This window comes from Leguminivora glycinivorella, chromosome 2 (genome assembly GCF_023078275.1).
Source record: "Leguminivora glycinivorella isolate SPB_JAAS2020 chromosome 2, LegGlyc_1.1, whole genome shotgun sequence".
Taxonomy (NCBI): Eukaryota; Metazoa; Arthropoda; class Insecta; order Lepidoptera; family Tortricidae; genus Leguminivora; species Leguminivora glycinivorella.
The window spans coordinates 30,831,294-30,848,583 of record NC_062972.1 but is presented as its reverse complement, the minus strand read 5'-3'; the positions used below and the strand labels follow the sequence as shown (position 1 = coordinate 30,848,583).

The window sequence follows — 17,290 nt, the reverse complement described above, 5'->3', positions numbered from 1 at the left end:
TAACAAAACAATTATTACACTAATCTCATAAAGTGATTTCCCAACTTCTGAATTAAATACGACTGCCAAAAGAAAAAGAGCGAAGAATTAAGAATATAAAATGTTAGGGCACCACCAAGATAACTAGGGCATCTTTGAAATCCTTATTATTTTAAGATAAGGTTTTGTTTTGCCTGACTTGTGTTTGTTTTGTTGGGTACCTATGCTGGTTGGGGCTCAGAATAAACAATTATACATAATCCTAATTGGATTCGTCCCTCAGAAGGGGACATCCACAACATACGTCATACGAATTTCATGATTTGCTACCCCTCGTCCTTTACACACTAACTTACTTCTTCATCTCCTCTGTGACACTTACTCGTACAATTAATTATGTATTTGAGCCTTTTTGATTTATATTTTAATAAGTACTATACAATACACTAAAATAACTAGCTTTTGCCCGCGGCTTCGCTCGCGTTAGAAAGAGACAAAAAGTAGCCTATGTCACTCTCCATCCCTTCAACTATCTTCAATTAAAAAATCACGTCAATACGTCGCTCTGTTTTGCCGTGAAAGACGGACAAACAAACAGACACACACACTTTCCCATTTATAATATTAAGTATGGATAAGTACCTACTATATAAAATAATGCAAGTCATACTTCACATACTTGTACGAGTTGTGCGTGTATAATCGTACACCGGAAGTTTCTGAATTCAAAGTTTTAGTGTCACTCCAAATTTAAGATCCTCTTTATATTCTTGTATAAAAAGTCACACCTTGTTCACTCATCGTAATTTATGAATGCCCCCAAGAATGTTCCAGTCAACATATTAAGACTTCGTGTCAGAATCTTGTCGAATATTTCAGCCTCCAGGAGCCTAAACCGATGGTCTATAGCTCAAGTCTCCGCCTAACGCTAAGAAGACGCCGCAGGTTCGATTCCGACCTCGTCCACTTAGTGCTCTTTTTAACCCACGACGCAAAAACGACGGGGTGTTATAGGTTTGACATGTCTGTCTGTGGTATCGTAGCTTTTGAATGGATGCACCGATTTAGATTTCTTTTTTTTATTTTAAGCTGAATTAGTCGGGAGTGTTCTTAGCCATGTTCTTAGCCAGGGGTATTTTTTTAATTTTTAAATCGTTCACTTTTTTGTTTTTAGCATCAGCTAAGTGCGTTGTCACACTATCCGATCCAATATCGGATGTCGGTAAAGATTTCAAAGGCAAAAATCAAAGATGGCGGCTTCTATGTATGGGATATCGGTCCTACATCCGATATCGGATCGGATAATGCGAGAACGCACTAAGGTTTATCAGTAGTCAAGCATATTCTCAAGACAATTTGCATTATTGCTGTCAAGACTACAGTCGCTATAGATCTGCCTTGTAACAACAATACCGCTCGTTAGGCCGAGGACACACGGCTTTCACTGGACTACTGATTAGTCCAACTAATACAATAGTTTACTAATGGCTCAAAATAACTATGTGTAGTGTAAAGCAGCTACCTATACATCCACCAGTGATTCTAGGATTCAAGATAAACTATAGCGCCATTAGAAAACGAACAAAGATAACCGACGTAAATCAGACAATCAACTAAAGTGTAAATGGACTGACCACATGCTCCCAGATAAAAGAGAAAAATGGTCAAAGGACATAACAATCATCATGGTACCCAAGAGATGGCAAAAGGAAGGATGGCGGACTAAACATGAGATGGGAAAATGAATTGAGAAAGGTAGCTGGAGCCCTGTGGAGAAGACAAGCTCTAAACAGAGAATTAAACATGGAGAAATATGGGAGAGGCCTATGCCAAAGGCAACCAGACAAAACGTCTGCGATGCAATATATTAAATAAGAATTATACGATTTGTTAGTATATTATTTGTTGTACCCACTTTCATCCGTTTCGCAGAGAAGAATATTTTTGGCGAAATTGTTGTTGACTTCCTTCTTTTAAACGTGATTTATGAACGCCCTCAAACGTTCAAAGTCAACATGAGAGCTCGCGTCGGAATCTTGTCCAGACTTTCAGCTAAGTACCAAGAGCTTGATTCAAGACATTAGCGAAGATGCCGGTTCGATTCTGGCTTCGACTTCCTAGCATAGAAATGAGTAGTCAAAGAGAAAAATGTACCTATAGAGAAAGGTATTACGAATGAATGTGGAAAGAAGAAACGGGAGAAGACACCCGAAGAAGAGGTGGATGGACTGTGTGAGACATGATATGAAACGGGTAATAGAGATGTGTGGAGGTCTGGATGAGGAAGACATGCTGCGCCGGACCCAAGTGACTGGAATAAGGACAAGAGAATGATGACTGTATAGACTACCATCTCTCGAGACTAGATCAAAACTTTTGAACCTCACGGCCCAGCCACGACATTGGTCTAAGCGCAGCAGCGGCGAGCGGCAGCCATACGTGCGAATGAAAAGTTCCATCGCTGTGTCTCGCTCCAATGTATGGCCGCCGCTCGCCGCTGTCGCGCTTAGACCAATGTCGTGGCTGAGCCGTGAGTTTTGAAAATGTGGCCCAAATTCTTAATTTGATTTGCGGTAAAATTGTTAAATATTATTAGCGCCATCTAGGACATCTAGCTGAGAATCAACTAAAGGTGTATCGCCATCTAGGCGACCGTACATTGTCCTTGATAGTTCCGAGGTACGTTTTTTTTACCCCTTTATTCATAAACACTTAATTACTTACAAAGTTAATAAGCCGCTAATAATCGTTCGTCCCTTTCTGGCGTAGGTATTAGTCTGATAGAAGAAACGAAACGACTTTTATCGACTTTTCAACTTTAGTAAAGGTTTACGAATAAGGGGGTTAGACTTTATCTGTCTATACGGAGTTAAGTATATGTCTTTGCTTTTACTGAACTGCTAGTTTAGTCAAGTTGTGTTATTGGTTGTGTACAAGTAGGTAGCAATGCATCGTCCGCGTCACCGGACGTCGAAGTTTGGCCTCACAGTTTATATATCTGGCAGTAACGCAATCTTTATTCTCGCACGCGAGTCCATAGATCTACAAGTAGAGTGGCTTCAAGAAAAAACTTGCGCGTAAGCATGAGTCTTCTCACATCTTTTTGATAAAATAACATATAATCCGGCAACCTTCAAATCAAGAGTGAACAGGCGTCTTCTGTAGCCACATCTTCATCTGTAGGCAAGAGTAAGCCCATTTATAATTTAAAAAAAAACATCATCTTAACTTTTTTCTTGAGTCTGTGACCATCCGTGAAGGGCTTAATTTTTTTTTGTAATTGTACTTCTACTGCATTCTGAGTGAACCGTATTTCTTAGTGCAAGGCCTGATCGTGCACTCAGGATACTTGTATCAGCATGAATTGTTTGACATGCACGCGGCACGTCCCGCCCCGCACAACGCCCAATACGCTAAGTTACACTGAGAGAAATTTGCATTGTGAATTTAACAAGTTCGAGTTGTTGCGGTTTATCCGTTTGAATCAGCCAAACGTATGTTTAAAACAATATGTGTCAGGTTGTTTTTATAAAATCGACTTGTTGATTCAAATATATTGCCGATTCAAATGACAAGTAGCTTGTTGTTTGAGCACGTAGGCGCTATTTTAACCAAAAAACTTGTTGAACGAACATGAAAACTGGTTGTATTTTCTCTCAGTGTACTCCTACTCCTGTCTATTAGCGTCCACTGAAGCCTTACACAAGCATTCTAGAGGAAATCAATTAATAAATAAAATGTTTAATGTATAGCCTAGGAACTACTTTTTACAATATTGCGAACTAAGTGTAAAGGTGGCTCGTGGAGTCAAGATTCTGTCATGTTATTTTAGCTGTGGTTTTTCGTGCAAACAACTTATGACGATCATAAAGTTTAGGAAGTTCCGCAGTAGTTCGTTCGGTATTGGGTGGTATTGGGAATAAATGTTCCTCATCCACTCGACTAGTTTGTTTCATAGTGGATTTACATGCACGCTGGATATTTACGAGTTTGAGTTTAATGTGTTTTGCAATTTTTCATGAAAAAGGTGTTTCTGTGTGGGTAGGTATATTTTTGATTAATCAGGTCTTATTGGTCTGTCATTTGATATTTGCCAGTCGCTTTTCGATGAAGGAAAACAACGTGAGGAAACCGGACTAATTCCAATAAGGTCTAGTTGGAAGGTCAGATGGCAGTCGCTTTCTTAAAAACTAGTGCCTACGCCAAATCTTGGGATTAGTTGTCAAAGCGGACCCCTGGCTCCCATGAGCCGTGGCAAACGCCAGGATAACGCAAGGAGGATGATGAGGTCTTATTGGTCTGAGAGATCCTTCTCCTCATCTTTATTTGGATTTATAACTTGTTTTAATATTGCAAAAACCCAGACTGCTTAATGATTTAGATTTATGCTGAAGTATTAACTTCTCAATTCTACCTCACAGCTATTAAGGGGACGATACAATTCAATCTTAATAATAGGCGAGACGACGAGTTAGATCATCAAAAAATTTTGGACACATATTTTTTCTTTTTTCTCGTAAACGAAAAATGACGACGATACAGTGCGTTGAAGTTTTGCGTGACGTCACGCCTAGGTACAATTTTTACCTAACAGTGACGTCACAAGCCCCCATTCCCGAACTTTGATGCCCGGTGTCTTTGTATTTTTTCATTCATTAGATAAAGCGAAAAATATGTGTTTAGTATTTTTAGACGATCTAACTGACGGACTAAACAGAATGCTATTTTTTAATGTAGTCGTCATCCCTATTGTTTACTCTAATTTATGTTTACGACTATTTTCCATCGTCATCAGCAAAAAAATATCCTAAACAATAGTTTGAGCACGCAGTACTCAATATTTATACGGACTCGCTCTCGCCTCGGCCCCGGGAGCTATCTCTGCTAATAATTAACAACACAATATACGCGAAAGCTTTTAAGCGTGCGCGCAATATTATGCCAGGGCCGGATTCGGGTGCATATTTCATGATTTTATTTCACGGTTGCATAGCGGCAAAATAGGGCCCACGAGGCTGTATCGCGAAAATATATTAATCGAGGTTTCTTAATCTTTCTTTAACGTCTCTAATAAGCGATAGAGGCACAGAACTTAGATTAGTGTGTACTTATATCAAATTTTAATTGTTTGAAATAAAACGCCTACATCCTTACGCCAATTTGAACGTAACTACTATCAAGTACCTAGTACTTTAATGACACAGAATTTAAATTAATTACTTACGTTATCTAAACGCCATCGATGTCAATACATATCTTAATAGACAGTAAAATCGTAATCTATGTAGTACCTGCCTACATTTGGTGACATAGCACGCTATTGTGATGATAAAGCCTATCGCATCGGTGCTTGCTTTTTGCACTTACAGAACACTGATACGATAAGCTATAATTGGTCTTCGACTACAAGAAACTATAAAAAAATTCCCAGCTCCAAGCCCACACCTGTCCTCACGAAACGCATCGACATAACCAAATTACCCCATAAACAGCGCGTTATCACGGGCGCCTCCAATCACCCCGCGCGGGGCGACTGCGCCCGAGCCACGGGGCTATTGTGCACAGACAAAAGACTTGCTGACCGCTCGCCACGGTTTTTGAAGCTCATTTCGGTGCATATTAAAACGGGGTAGCAAAGATACAGTAAATGTAACCATAACCTTTTGAGATAAAGCTTGAAATGTGTATTACACTGTGCCGGGTAAAGAGTTAGTGTTTTTATGATTTATCTATTTTGTAGCCTACGGAACGAGTAGGCTGCATTTTAGGGTTATCCACAGTAATTACCACTTGCAGCTGCCGCTTAATTATATGCTAATCTAGTACAGTCTGCAATAAAATGTACAGTCTGCAATACTATGTACTCAATTGCCTAAAAGATGTTTACAGGACTTAAATGGGTGAATCAACTTTTTCTTGCTTTTTGCAAGAATTGCCCATACTTATTATTAGCTCTACTTTTGTGAGTTTTAACCTGGCCATCGTGAATAAAGATCCTTATTTTTATTTTACATTAAGGGAATAATTAAAAAAAAAAACATTTACAATTAAATCTATACGTGACCCAGTGGAAGAGACACTTTTTTCATACAAAAGTGAGGGACAGCTATTTCCACTGGGTCACTGCTCGAAATAAAGTAATAAAATAGCAAATCCTATAAAAACACGATGTATTGCATAGCTTGTATATCTGTTTTTAATATAATAAGTATAAACTAATTACATTAAATACAAATTAAATTTTCTGACCACATGTAGTCGAAGTATGCGTAATTTTGCTGGCAAAGAAAAGTTGATTCACCCAAATGCAAAAAAAAATACCTTAATATACAGATATTAAGGTATTTTTTGCACTTTTGCGGTATTTCTTGTTTCATTTTTGTATCTTCCTTGCTGACTGTAGGTACAATACGCTATGTGCAGCTTAATGTTAGTGTAAAAAGTTCCAAAGAAACTACACTTATATTTTCATGAATGTTGATTCCGATTTATGAGTATTATGAATAACGTTCGCATTTAAATTATTAGGCCACCTATTTAGGTTATTGAATATTTAAAAAAAACATTGCAAGATTCTTTGGAGTTCGGTAATGTAATATAATGTATTATTTCACCCCATCGTTGGCTCTGCGGAGCTTCTGTGGACAGCCTTGGACACCACGGTTTATCGTGTACTAAAAGCGCCGGTCGACTGTCACGCCACGCCTCCTTAAATGATATCCTCCGTCGGGCCTTCGTCAGCGCAAACGTTCCAGCTGTTCTCGAACCACCCGGCCTTACGCGTGACGACGGCAAAAGGCCCGACGGAATGACTCTTGTACCCTGGAGTGTCGGACGGCCCCTTATTTGGGACGCAACGTGTGTGGGTGGACACCCTGGCGACGTCTCACATCAGCTCAACGTCAATGAGAGCGGGCGGGGCAGCCGCTGCTGCTGAAGCGGCAAAATGTCGCAAATATATAGCCCTCACGGACCATCATAATATTTGCGGCATTTGCAGTCGAAACTCTAGGACCGTGGTGCCCAAGCGCTCACAAATTAATTAAGGAGCTTTAAAAAAATCTGTGATGTCACCGGGGACCATAGGGCTGGCTCGTTCCTCGCCCAACGAATTGTCATTGCGATCCAAAGGGGGAACGCAGCTAGCCTTATGGGAACCCTACCGGCGGGTTCAGACCTCGGTGACCTTGCCTAGTTGCTTTAAATTTATTTTCAAATAATTTTATTTTTAGGTAAGTATTAGTTTTAGTTTTGTACTTCGTTCTAGGTTAGTTTTTATTCTAAGTTTTGTTTTAATACTAATTACACCTGTAAATTATTTCTCTAAATAAAAATCCAACTACTGTACTGCCATGCACATGTACCTCTAGGTATAAATCAGGAAGTCTGACTTTTTGGGCCTCGAGTCTGATACAGGTAATTCAATATTTATTTTATACTACTTATACAGTCATATTTATTAAACATAACAAAAGATTAAACATATCATTAAAACTAAAGTTAAATCTAAAAATAAGTAAATACTACATAACAAACTATACCTATATGCATATAAAAATAAGCGATGGAAAACCTATGGAAATCCCTTAGATAGGGCTGAATTCGTTTTATTGAGATCTAGGGAGCATAAAATGGCTAAAAAGTGTTATAATGATTTTATTTCTTTGGCTGAGGACAAAATCCACCATAATCCTAATTACTTTTGGTCCTTTATGAAATCAAAATTTCCGAGCAATCATTTATTCGATATTGATCAATTTAATAATTCGTTATCTAGTTTAAAATTGCAAGTGAGACGTAAACTTTTTAAATAACTTTATTATAGAGGTTCTCTGTGATTATAGTAAACAATATTCCTTGATGTCTGTATTTATCGATGCTTTTTTAATCGTAATTGTATGTGTTGCATTTCATTTTTGAACTACGTTGTATTTATCTTATTATACTATGTACTACGCTGTTTTATAACTACCTACTGTTTTAAGTTAACTTCATATGTATTTTATGAACCTCCAGGTCTGTTTGTATTACTTTCAGTTTTTTGTAGGTACTCTATGTACTACACCTATGTATGATGTATATTACGACTGTTTGTGTTCTAAATAAATAAAAAAAAAAATACTTACCTACCTACAGTGATAACCCAGTCATAATGAAAATACCCCTTCCAGTAGGTCGGCTTGCGGCATGGACCCCATGACACTGTATTGCCTACCTGCTTATATCTAAATTACAATTGTTAAATATCTACTGAATGAATCTACCGTCCTAATTTCCGAATATCAACAGTTCTAACGCCCACAAACTATCAAAGTGACACTCTTCAGATTCATTACCGCTCCACTGAGAAAACACTTAAACTGTCCGATACAAACATATTCATTGGACGCTTAATTTATTCTAAACCCAATCACACACGTGGCCCCAGACACATAAGCTTACACTAAACTCTTTAAAGTCTTATAAAGCCCGTGTTAAAGTGTAATTTTGATTGTGTTAAGGCCAGACCACAATTGCGAAATGTCAACGCGTTGACTCTATTATTGCACCCACGCTGCTCGAATGGCTTGGAACTGGTTAAAGTGGGAAAAATATTTTCATAAAATGTTTAATAGATGAACGAATTAGATAGATATGGTACAATGTTTTAGGTGGTAAACAAAGTAAGAAAATATTTTTTTAATTTTAATTGCAAGTATGTAATAATTATATACGTGTACGTAAAATGGTGGCGAAAAACTGATGACAGGGTCCAGTGGAGGAAGCAGGGGGAAACCTTTGTCCAGAAGTAAGACACGAAAATAGAAAATAGGAACAAAATTTTGACATTACTCACTAGCGCTGAACATAACAACTTAACGAGTACAAAACAACTCATGCGAAAGACACTTCACATTCTACAAACCGATGAGCACTCTGTAATCTTCACTAAAATATTAAAATTCGATTGTTACAAAGTACTCATTTAAAAATGTTACTCTAACCTATCAAATGCTGCATCGTATATCACTATTCATTACGGCGCCATCGCCAACTGAATTTAATTAATCAATTAGAAATTCAGAGATAAGATATACATACTTTCATGCGTTTTAATGCTTCATTAAAAACTTTAAAGCCGTTAAAATTAATGTACAAAACAAAACATACAGGTATAATTTAAACTGTTGAGCGTTACATAAACTAAGACCAAGCATGCTAGTTTATGTAATGCAAATTCATATACTTATATAAATGGTTATATATCCAGAAAATACATTTAATACTAGTTTTAAAACATAATACTAATAAAAAAAAACCTTAACAATAAAAAACCTTAACAAACTACCTAAATTAGTCAAACAACCCACCCCGCATCGTTCCTGACGCAAAAGTGCCCATCACACTTGCCGCGTTTCCACGCTGAACCGCGATGGACAACCTCTGCGCCAAGAACGACCCGGAGCGGGGGTTGAGAAAATACATTTTAGTAGTAATTCCATCCAACCTATGTTTGTTGGAACGTAGGCCGCCAGTTTCTCGTAAAAGAGCCCACGCGTGGCCTAGCTGGGCCTACACGGTTATAACTATGTTTGATGGTTAGAACTAAACTTAACTGCCTATTATATTGCAGTATGCTGGAGCTTACGGCAAACGTTGACAATACAATAAAATTGTATTTACTATTGAAATAATGATAGCTACATTTTAATTAATATTGTTCATTGACAGTTTTTATGTACGTACAAGTTCAAGTACAACAATCTTCCTAATAAGCATTAAAATTTCAAAATGGGAGAAGAAAAAGGGCGGACAGCCATTAGGTACTTTCTAGAGAAGTCGCTTTGCAAGTACATGAAGTTTATAAGTAAGTATACATAATTATAAAGAAGAGATTTAGGTAATCGTGATTTATTTTTCATAGGCTCTTGCAACCGGTGGTAAATAAAATGTAATATAGGTAGCTACACTAAAATCCATCGCGCCGTACACAAAGTTGTCTCATCAAATGGCCCCTAGACCACTTTTGATTTCTGTTGTTTCTCTTCTTCTATAACAATCAGGGATCGGAACCCGTTCCCAAATACCCATGGATTTCGTTCGCAAAACCGTTATAAATTTCGTCCTGTAGAAACAAAATAATTTCGGTTTGGGTTCTCATTTCGTTGCCTAAAAGAACATTTCCTTACAGTAACGTTTTAATGAACGACCACACAGAACTGAATTATTAAACATAATATTCCTAACTACAGTACCTGCTATAAAAATATCTACTTATAGGTCTACTTACGGAAAAAAATGAATATGATATGTTATTGGCTGGTACTGTATAATATGTATATTGAAAGAAGCCAATCGAACAAATTATGAATGGAAATACGCACACATGTAAATACTACACACAGTCGGAGGTCAGAGTAAAGTTATAGACTGGTCCGCCCACAACAAAGTTCTAATCTAAGCTGTTTTGTGAACTGATATGTGGCAACGTTGCTGACTTTCTTAAATAAACTACCTTCTCTGTCCAAAGTACTTTTATGTGGAATTTTCATACATTTTTTTTAAATAGTACATTACGATACAAGTGCGAAACGAAGGAAATTCTTATTTCCTTTTTGCACGTGTATCGTACGACGGTTTTTTAATACAGATGGCACTCCGAAGTTTCGACCTGATATATAATGAACCCACTAATCGCACTAGTGAGTAAAAAAACACCATCTGTACTGAAATAGTACATTACGATACAAGTGCGTAAAAAAGGAAGTTTGAAACTAAATCGACACGAGTTACGAATTTCCTTTTTGCACGTGTATCGTACGACGTTTTTCAGTACAGATGGCCCTCCGAAGTTTCGACCTGGCATATAATGAACCACTTCTCGCACTAGTGCGTAAAAAGAACACCATCTGTACTGAAAAATATAATATGATTAATTTAGGGCACTCTTAGGTCTATTAACACATCATATATTTTCACATTATTTTTTGTAACCTGTTTGTTGCCCAAATAAATTGAAAAAAAAATTTACTAACTTTAACTCAGGTACGAGTACGTATGTAATAAGTTCCTAAAATAATGAAAAGTAAGGTAAGTTATCAAAGTAACCCCAACTTACACTAACCCCATGTCACATTTGACATTACTGTAGTTAACTGCCTGTATGTAAAACTTACAGATGTTTAACTAAGTCGGTATGCAATAAATATGCAAAATCACGTTCAAGAAGTCGATAGTTTTCCTTGTCCTAAATGCCTAAATTATCTGCAATAGGCCTGTAAGTACTAATTTACTAACTTAATAATCTTCAAACATAAAATCTTAATTAAGTATGCATTTTGCGACCATGGAATTGCCTTAGTTAAGATTTGATTCTAATTATACATATCATTGAAAACTCAATTGCCACTTTAAACTCTATCTCAAAACCATAAGGCTTACTAGTATGGGACCGTCTATAAGTTAAGAACTAAAATGAGCATTGCTGGTATATATTTGTTTTGATGTCATGAATAACTGTTATTACAGTCACCGGCATAAATATGTGATGATTTCTGTACCTTGTCACATTAACGTCTTGTTTGAAATGTCATGCGAAATTGTCAAACAATTTAAAGCGACAAGGTACAGAAATCATCTTATTTATGCCGGTGACTATACCTTGGGTACTCTTATATTAAAATTCGCACAGGCAACCAACCGTCATTACCATAGATAGATACCAAAATATAAAGATCGGTGGTATATTAGGTAGGTACATACTAACAGCAACACTCCATAACTAACCATCGGTAGACTTTATGCCCTCGTAATATGCATTACAAATGTACAGCTAACAGTGTTGCCGATGGTATCAATAATCATTGACCCACCACAAAAACACATTGAAATTCAGCTTCCAACTCTAGATCATGATGTCCTACTTCAAAACTAGACCCTACCCTATCTACTCATATTTTTCCTCTATTTTGTATTACTCCCAGACAGCGCAACACAAATGAGCACCAAGTTTTTTTTTAAAGTACGCCAATTACAAAATTCCGTTGAAATTATTAGAGATGAACCTAGCATTCTTTAAAAAGTTGTTATGTGATCCTTCGTAATAAAAGTCTTCAGGCAACTAAGCATGTTCCTAATTAGGATTAGAACTGTCTAATGACAGTCATACACTTCCCAAAGATCTGCAAAGTTCCATTGCTTAAAAAGCTCACTAACAAACATTCTTAATTAGCCTAATTATCTTAGATTAAGCACAATTAGCGTATAGAAGCTAACTAATGACTGTTTTCAAACATTTTCTAAGCTCTAATGAGTTAGTCATTCCACTCACCTTTCCGCTCTAATGATCGCTCATTGTCATCCACACAGTCACAACACTATTCATGACGTCACTTCCTACACTCCATTCATAAACTAAAACATCGATAACTATCGCCGACTCCAGCACTAGTTCATTCGAGTTCGAAATTTGAACTGTCAAATCACGCGCACTTTTTAACTGGCACTTTAAAGAAAGGTTCACACGTTCGTTCGTTTTTTTTTCGGTTTTTATTTTTTAAATGACGCGTGTGTATAGCACGGTGCGCTTGCGCGTTTGAGCACGCGCCGAAGCCTCCGATCGCCCCCGCGATTTTTGAAGCGTAGGCGCGGACCGGCTCCCAAACTCAATTATTTGCGTAATATATCTGCTTAATAAAACGGGCAGATAGCCTGATATCTTTACTTTGGCAGCTTTTTTATTTTGCGCCGACGACCGTCATCAGCAGGGGACCGCATCGAAATGGCGAGCTTTCTTTATAAGCTGATGTTAGAATTTTAAATGAGTATCGAATAATGCATTGGACATAAAAAGCTATCGGCTAACAATATTATGTGAGCTGGTGCGTCGAGCGAGTCGCCAAGGAGTGCCTTGTATGGAGAAACGGGTACGTCTGCAGGCCCACACGTTTCGACTTTTTGCCGCGGAGTGCAGGAAAGAGCTAGGGAGTTTATCCCATTATATGTAGAGCTTCTTCACCCCTTGGGTTGTAAGTTATATTACGCGGGTAGCAGAAACAAAAGGGCATGCGGGTGTCTAGATTTTCTGGATGGGTAAGGAGCATTGTACACTGTACAGCTCGTGTTCGCGGGCCACGGTGCGGGCTCATACATTCGTAATGATATCTGGTCTGTAATTAGATGTCCTAGGGAGCTTGTGGTGCCAGGAAGAAATGATGTGTTTGATAAATCTGACGAGTTCCGCTATTAGTTGATGAACGCAGTTGTCGAAGGTGCATCATTAATCTGTTGCAATACTAGTAAATATCTTCACTTTATAATGGCAAATTAGCACCTTCCTAACTAAAGAGCATAAAATATATATTCATTAAGTTTTCTTTTATAGAAAGTTTCCTCTTAGTATCGTTGACATGAAGCACATTATCCAAACAAAATGTAGGTACAATGTCGTGTACGAAGATTTGCAACACAATTTCATACATTTAATAATGTCTTAAATGGCTAGAACTAGTCATTCCAACTCCATACAACTAATAACTAAAGATGTAGTTTATGCACACAACCCCATTTTATTTAAAAAAAAACTTACATAAAAAAAAAACAACGAATGAAATCAACATTAACGAGAATTGCTAAATTCTAACAGACAGGCGCTTATTTTTCTTGCCCTAAACTACAAACTAGTGCAGTGCACGTTCATAAAAAAATATCGATAAAAAACTATTAGTGTCGAAATTTTGGTCCCGTGTACCATTTTTTTTTTTGTTAACTTGACATAGTAATTTGAGTACTTAGTGTTTTATTTTTAGTAGCTAAGTACCTATTAAAGTACCTATGTTGTTAATAGCTGGGTATGAACGACAAGGTCAAGGCCTGAAGATAAGTGTTATCAACGAAGACAGAAATAAATGTAATATTTCTAAACCTAAGCTCTCCTTACGTTCAACATTTAACATTACTTTTAACATTTTTGTATAAGAAATGATAAAAACTTTCGGTATTAGAATGATCGCGTGCTTTAATCAAAAACTGAAATCCATAAATTGTTGGGTTCTTAATTTAATGTAGAATCATCTACATCAACAATAATATGTCATATCAATAGGTGGAGATAGGTTTATGCAAACTGACAAACAGGTATAAAGTAAATATAAGCTCAAAAAGTCAAAACGTGTGATTGTGATATTAACGAACTTCGATTTTTGGAGTCCATCCAAAGCAGCATTTGGGCCAATTTTGATATCCTACATACACATCAAGGTCCGAATAATCCCAACGGTGATTAATCAATTTCATCGTCTGTAAACAATAGGTACCTATTAAAGCTGAACTGTTTGACTGAACGGCTCTTGTGACTCACAATCGCATTATTGACAATGCTCCCGTGGCAGCGTCCCGCCGGACAACCGGGCCAATTAAGTATCGTTGCACAACTTTAACTTTACTGGTACCCCTTTAGAAAGTACACTTTACTAGGTTATAATGAGGGTGTTAAAGAATGCAGGTAGGAAAGTTGTGTCTAATGTTAGATCTTGGATGGCTCCCTAGTTTTTCTAAGTTTGTCGCGTCTATTGTCTATCTAATTTGGATCGGATGGAAAAATCGATCCTTTTGCTTGTTAAGCTCCAAGTACACAGTTCAGCTTATTTCATAGAATTTACATTCTTAACTGAATATGTAGAAGAGTTTAGCCATGTTATACACAAAATGTGAAATACATCTTATACCTATTTGAATTTTGTAAACGTATGTTAGGTATCGTATTAAAATATGACGTGTCTTAATCATAAAATTATTGTTTTCGTTTTAAATTCTTAGTAACACCCCTTGAGGTCAACAATTTTGATAAGAGATCAGACCCCGTAGCCGAATGGCATTTCTCCGACGCGAAACAAAGACGAAACGCCGCGAAAGGTAGTCTGACTCTGTCGCGCCAATACGTAAGAGCGATAGAGACAGATATCTACGAGCGTTACGTTTCGTGAGCATTTGTTTGTGCCATTCGGCTACGTACCCAGATGAGTAATTATAAGCAAGCTATGTATTGCTCAATATTTTAACAATATTTAGCGTGTACTTATTAGAAAAGTATCATCTTGAGAATTAGTCAAGTGTTCTATGCAACAAATCAGTTTCAATTTGAGAGTGGAGTGGTATATAGTTCAATTTCGTTACACATTTTGATGAGAACTTAAGATTTACTATTGCTTCAACCCATAGCAATACCACGGATATAAAAGCGGCCGTGTCACTCATATTACCTTTGCACTTTGACCTTACACCCAATTTTGTTGCAATGAAATAGCATGACATTCATGTCAATCATATCATAATGGTAATAAATTAAGAAAGGCAGATTCTGTAGTAACGGTTTGTGATCCTATTTTGACCTTCAGTCCTATCTATTTTGTTGTCAAGAGTTGTTTTAAGTCTGATGGCATATGCGGCTCACTCAGCCTGGTAGTTTTTTTTTCTCAGAGGTGGAGGTAATCCTGCACATTGATGCACGCTAAGCGCTAACTTAAAGTAGTACGACTTGTATGGGTATGAAAATGATATAAAATGGGTTCAGCAGAGTCGGCGTCATGGACTCGGAACGTAATCTGAGCCCGCACGTTTCCGCTGACTTCCCGTCGACCGATCCCTACTGACAGTACGCACACGACATAAATGTCACAGTAGCGTAAATAATCTATAAATAATTTTGACGCATGAAATGGCGTAGCAAATAAATAAGTAAGCAAAAGTATAGGTAAGTATACCTAAATGCAAACCTGGTAAACAGATTAAGTTGAAATTTGATAACCTACTTGTTAATTAGTTTGATGCTCGACTCGAGGGTCTATCGTGAATCACGTTCGATTATTACCCCCTCGTCCTGTGGCTCTTGTAAATTCCTAGGTAGGTATACGCGACATATAGGTACCTACATTAAGAGTAAAAAATATCAGACAAAATATCATTGTCACATTTTACAAATTGCATAATTTAATTTGGTTGGTAACAGATATTTTTTGGCCGAATCCAATTGTTATGAACCCTGTTTCTGAGTTATTGCTACGCATATTCATGAGGGCGAGGGCAGAACGCTGGCCCGTTTCCAAATCCCATTAGACCTAACTAAATCTTTGGATGCAGAGCTGTATCTATGCAGGTATCCATGCCTTTTAGGATATGAGTAATCTGTGATTTATACACGTCGAACATCAAAGCTCTCAAAAGTTTATGGATTTGTTTTTTTTTTCATAAATATGTCCATAGCAATAGAGAAAGTAAAGTACCAATTTGAAAAGCAATGCAATAAATAAGAGGTACCAATGTAACTTGTGTCCTTTAGGGGTGATATAGATTAGTATGTAATGCTATAACTTATTCGCTACGTCTCACCGAAATTATAGTTAATCTCTTGACAATTATCAACAAAAAATGTGGGTAGTTGCATAAACTGCCGATTATCTACATGACAGGTTACACTACTGTTTCGTTCGACCATAACACTGTGGATTAGTTTTGCTCACAAACTATCGGCTTACAATATTCATTACATTACATGATTACTACGTCTCTGCATCGAGTTCCGTTAAAAAGATAATAGTGATAATATTTGACCCTACTTATGACCCCTCCGATAGTGTAATTAGTTTGGGATTTTTATCATTTGATGTCGGATGTGCGAACGGGTGGTCGGACCATGGTCTGAGTGTACAATGCTGTGTGTTTTAGTGCTGTGTTTGTGCCTAGCCAGTGCTGCCAATGGGATTGGAAGTATGTTTTTATTTTATGCATAGTTTTTAACAATATTATTGGGTGTTTGAGATAAAATTTCAGTTTTAAATGCTTGTCTTACGATGATGGTTTCGAGTTATGATTTTTGTCGGTATTATTTTCATTAAAAAAAGTAGTATCGCGTATTTTCATTGTACCTAATGTGGGCATAATTTAATAATTAAGTAAGATTTTTTTTTTCAATTTTTGATACTTATTAGGTATACACAAGGTATCTAATAAGTACGTAAAACAAGTGTCCGTAAATATAATTTCATACGCGAATCCTTTAAATAGCATATTAATCTTCAATTGACATAATATTTAAAGTGCCTATTTATAACAGAAACAGAACGATAAGAAAATAGAACAAGGATGCACTAGAATCCCACTAAGATTGTTTGTTCTGAGGAGTCCAATGTTCATCAAAGTATATAAGTCTTCACACGTGCCAAGAATTATACGTAAAAAGCGTGAAAGACTGAATATTGACATAATTTCGCGAAATTTGGACGTCCTGTTACACATTACGAAATTTACAAAGGTACTTTGTTATTACATTATCCGC

General features: G+C 37.0%; 2 protein-coding genes across 2 annotated transcripts in view; one reads left to right on the top strand and one right to left on the bottom strand.

Annotated features, from left to right (window-relative positions):
* Positions 1 to 12,665, bottom strand: part of LOC125234653 (leucine-rich repeat-containing protein 15) — a 222,547-nt gene extending 209,882 nt beyond the window's left edge. The window contains exon 1 of the mRNA XM_048140998.1: positions 12,290 to 12,665. The gene's annotated coding sequence lies outside the window, so the exon portion shown is untranslated. The remainder of the gene's footprint in view (positions 1 to 12,289) is intronic.
* Positions 12,666 to 16,592: 3,927 nt separating this feature from the next.
* The window catches only part of LOC125242394, an 85,454-nt gene continuing 84,756 nt past the window's right edge, over positions 16,593 to 17,290 (top strand). The window contains exon 1 of the mRNA XM_048151196.1: positions 16,593 to 16,722. Coding sequence (XP_048007153.1) covers positions 16,626 to 16,722 — 97 coding nt within the window. The 5' untranslated portion in view covers positions 16,593 to 16,625. The remainder of the gene's footprint in view (positions 16,723 to 17,290) is intronic.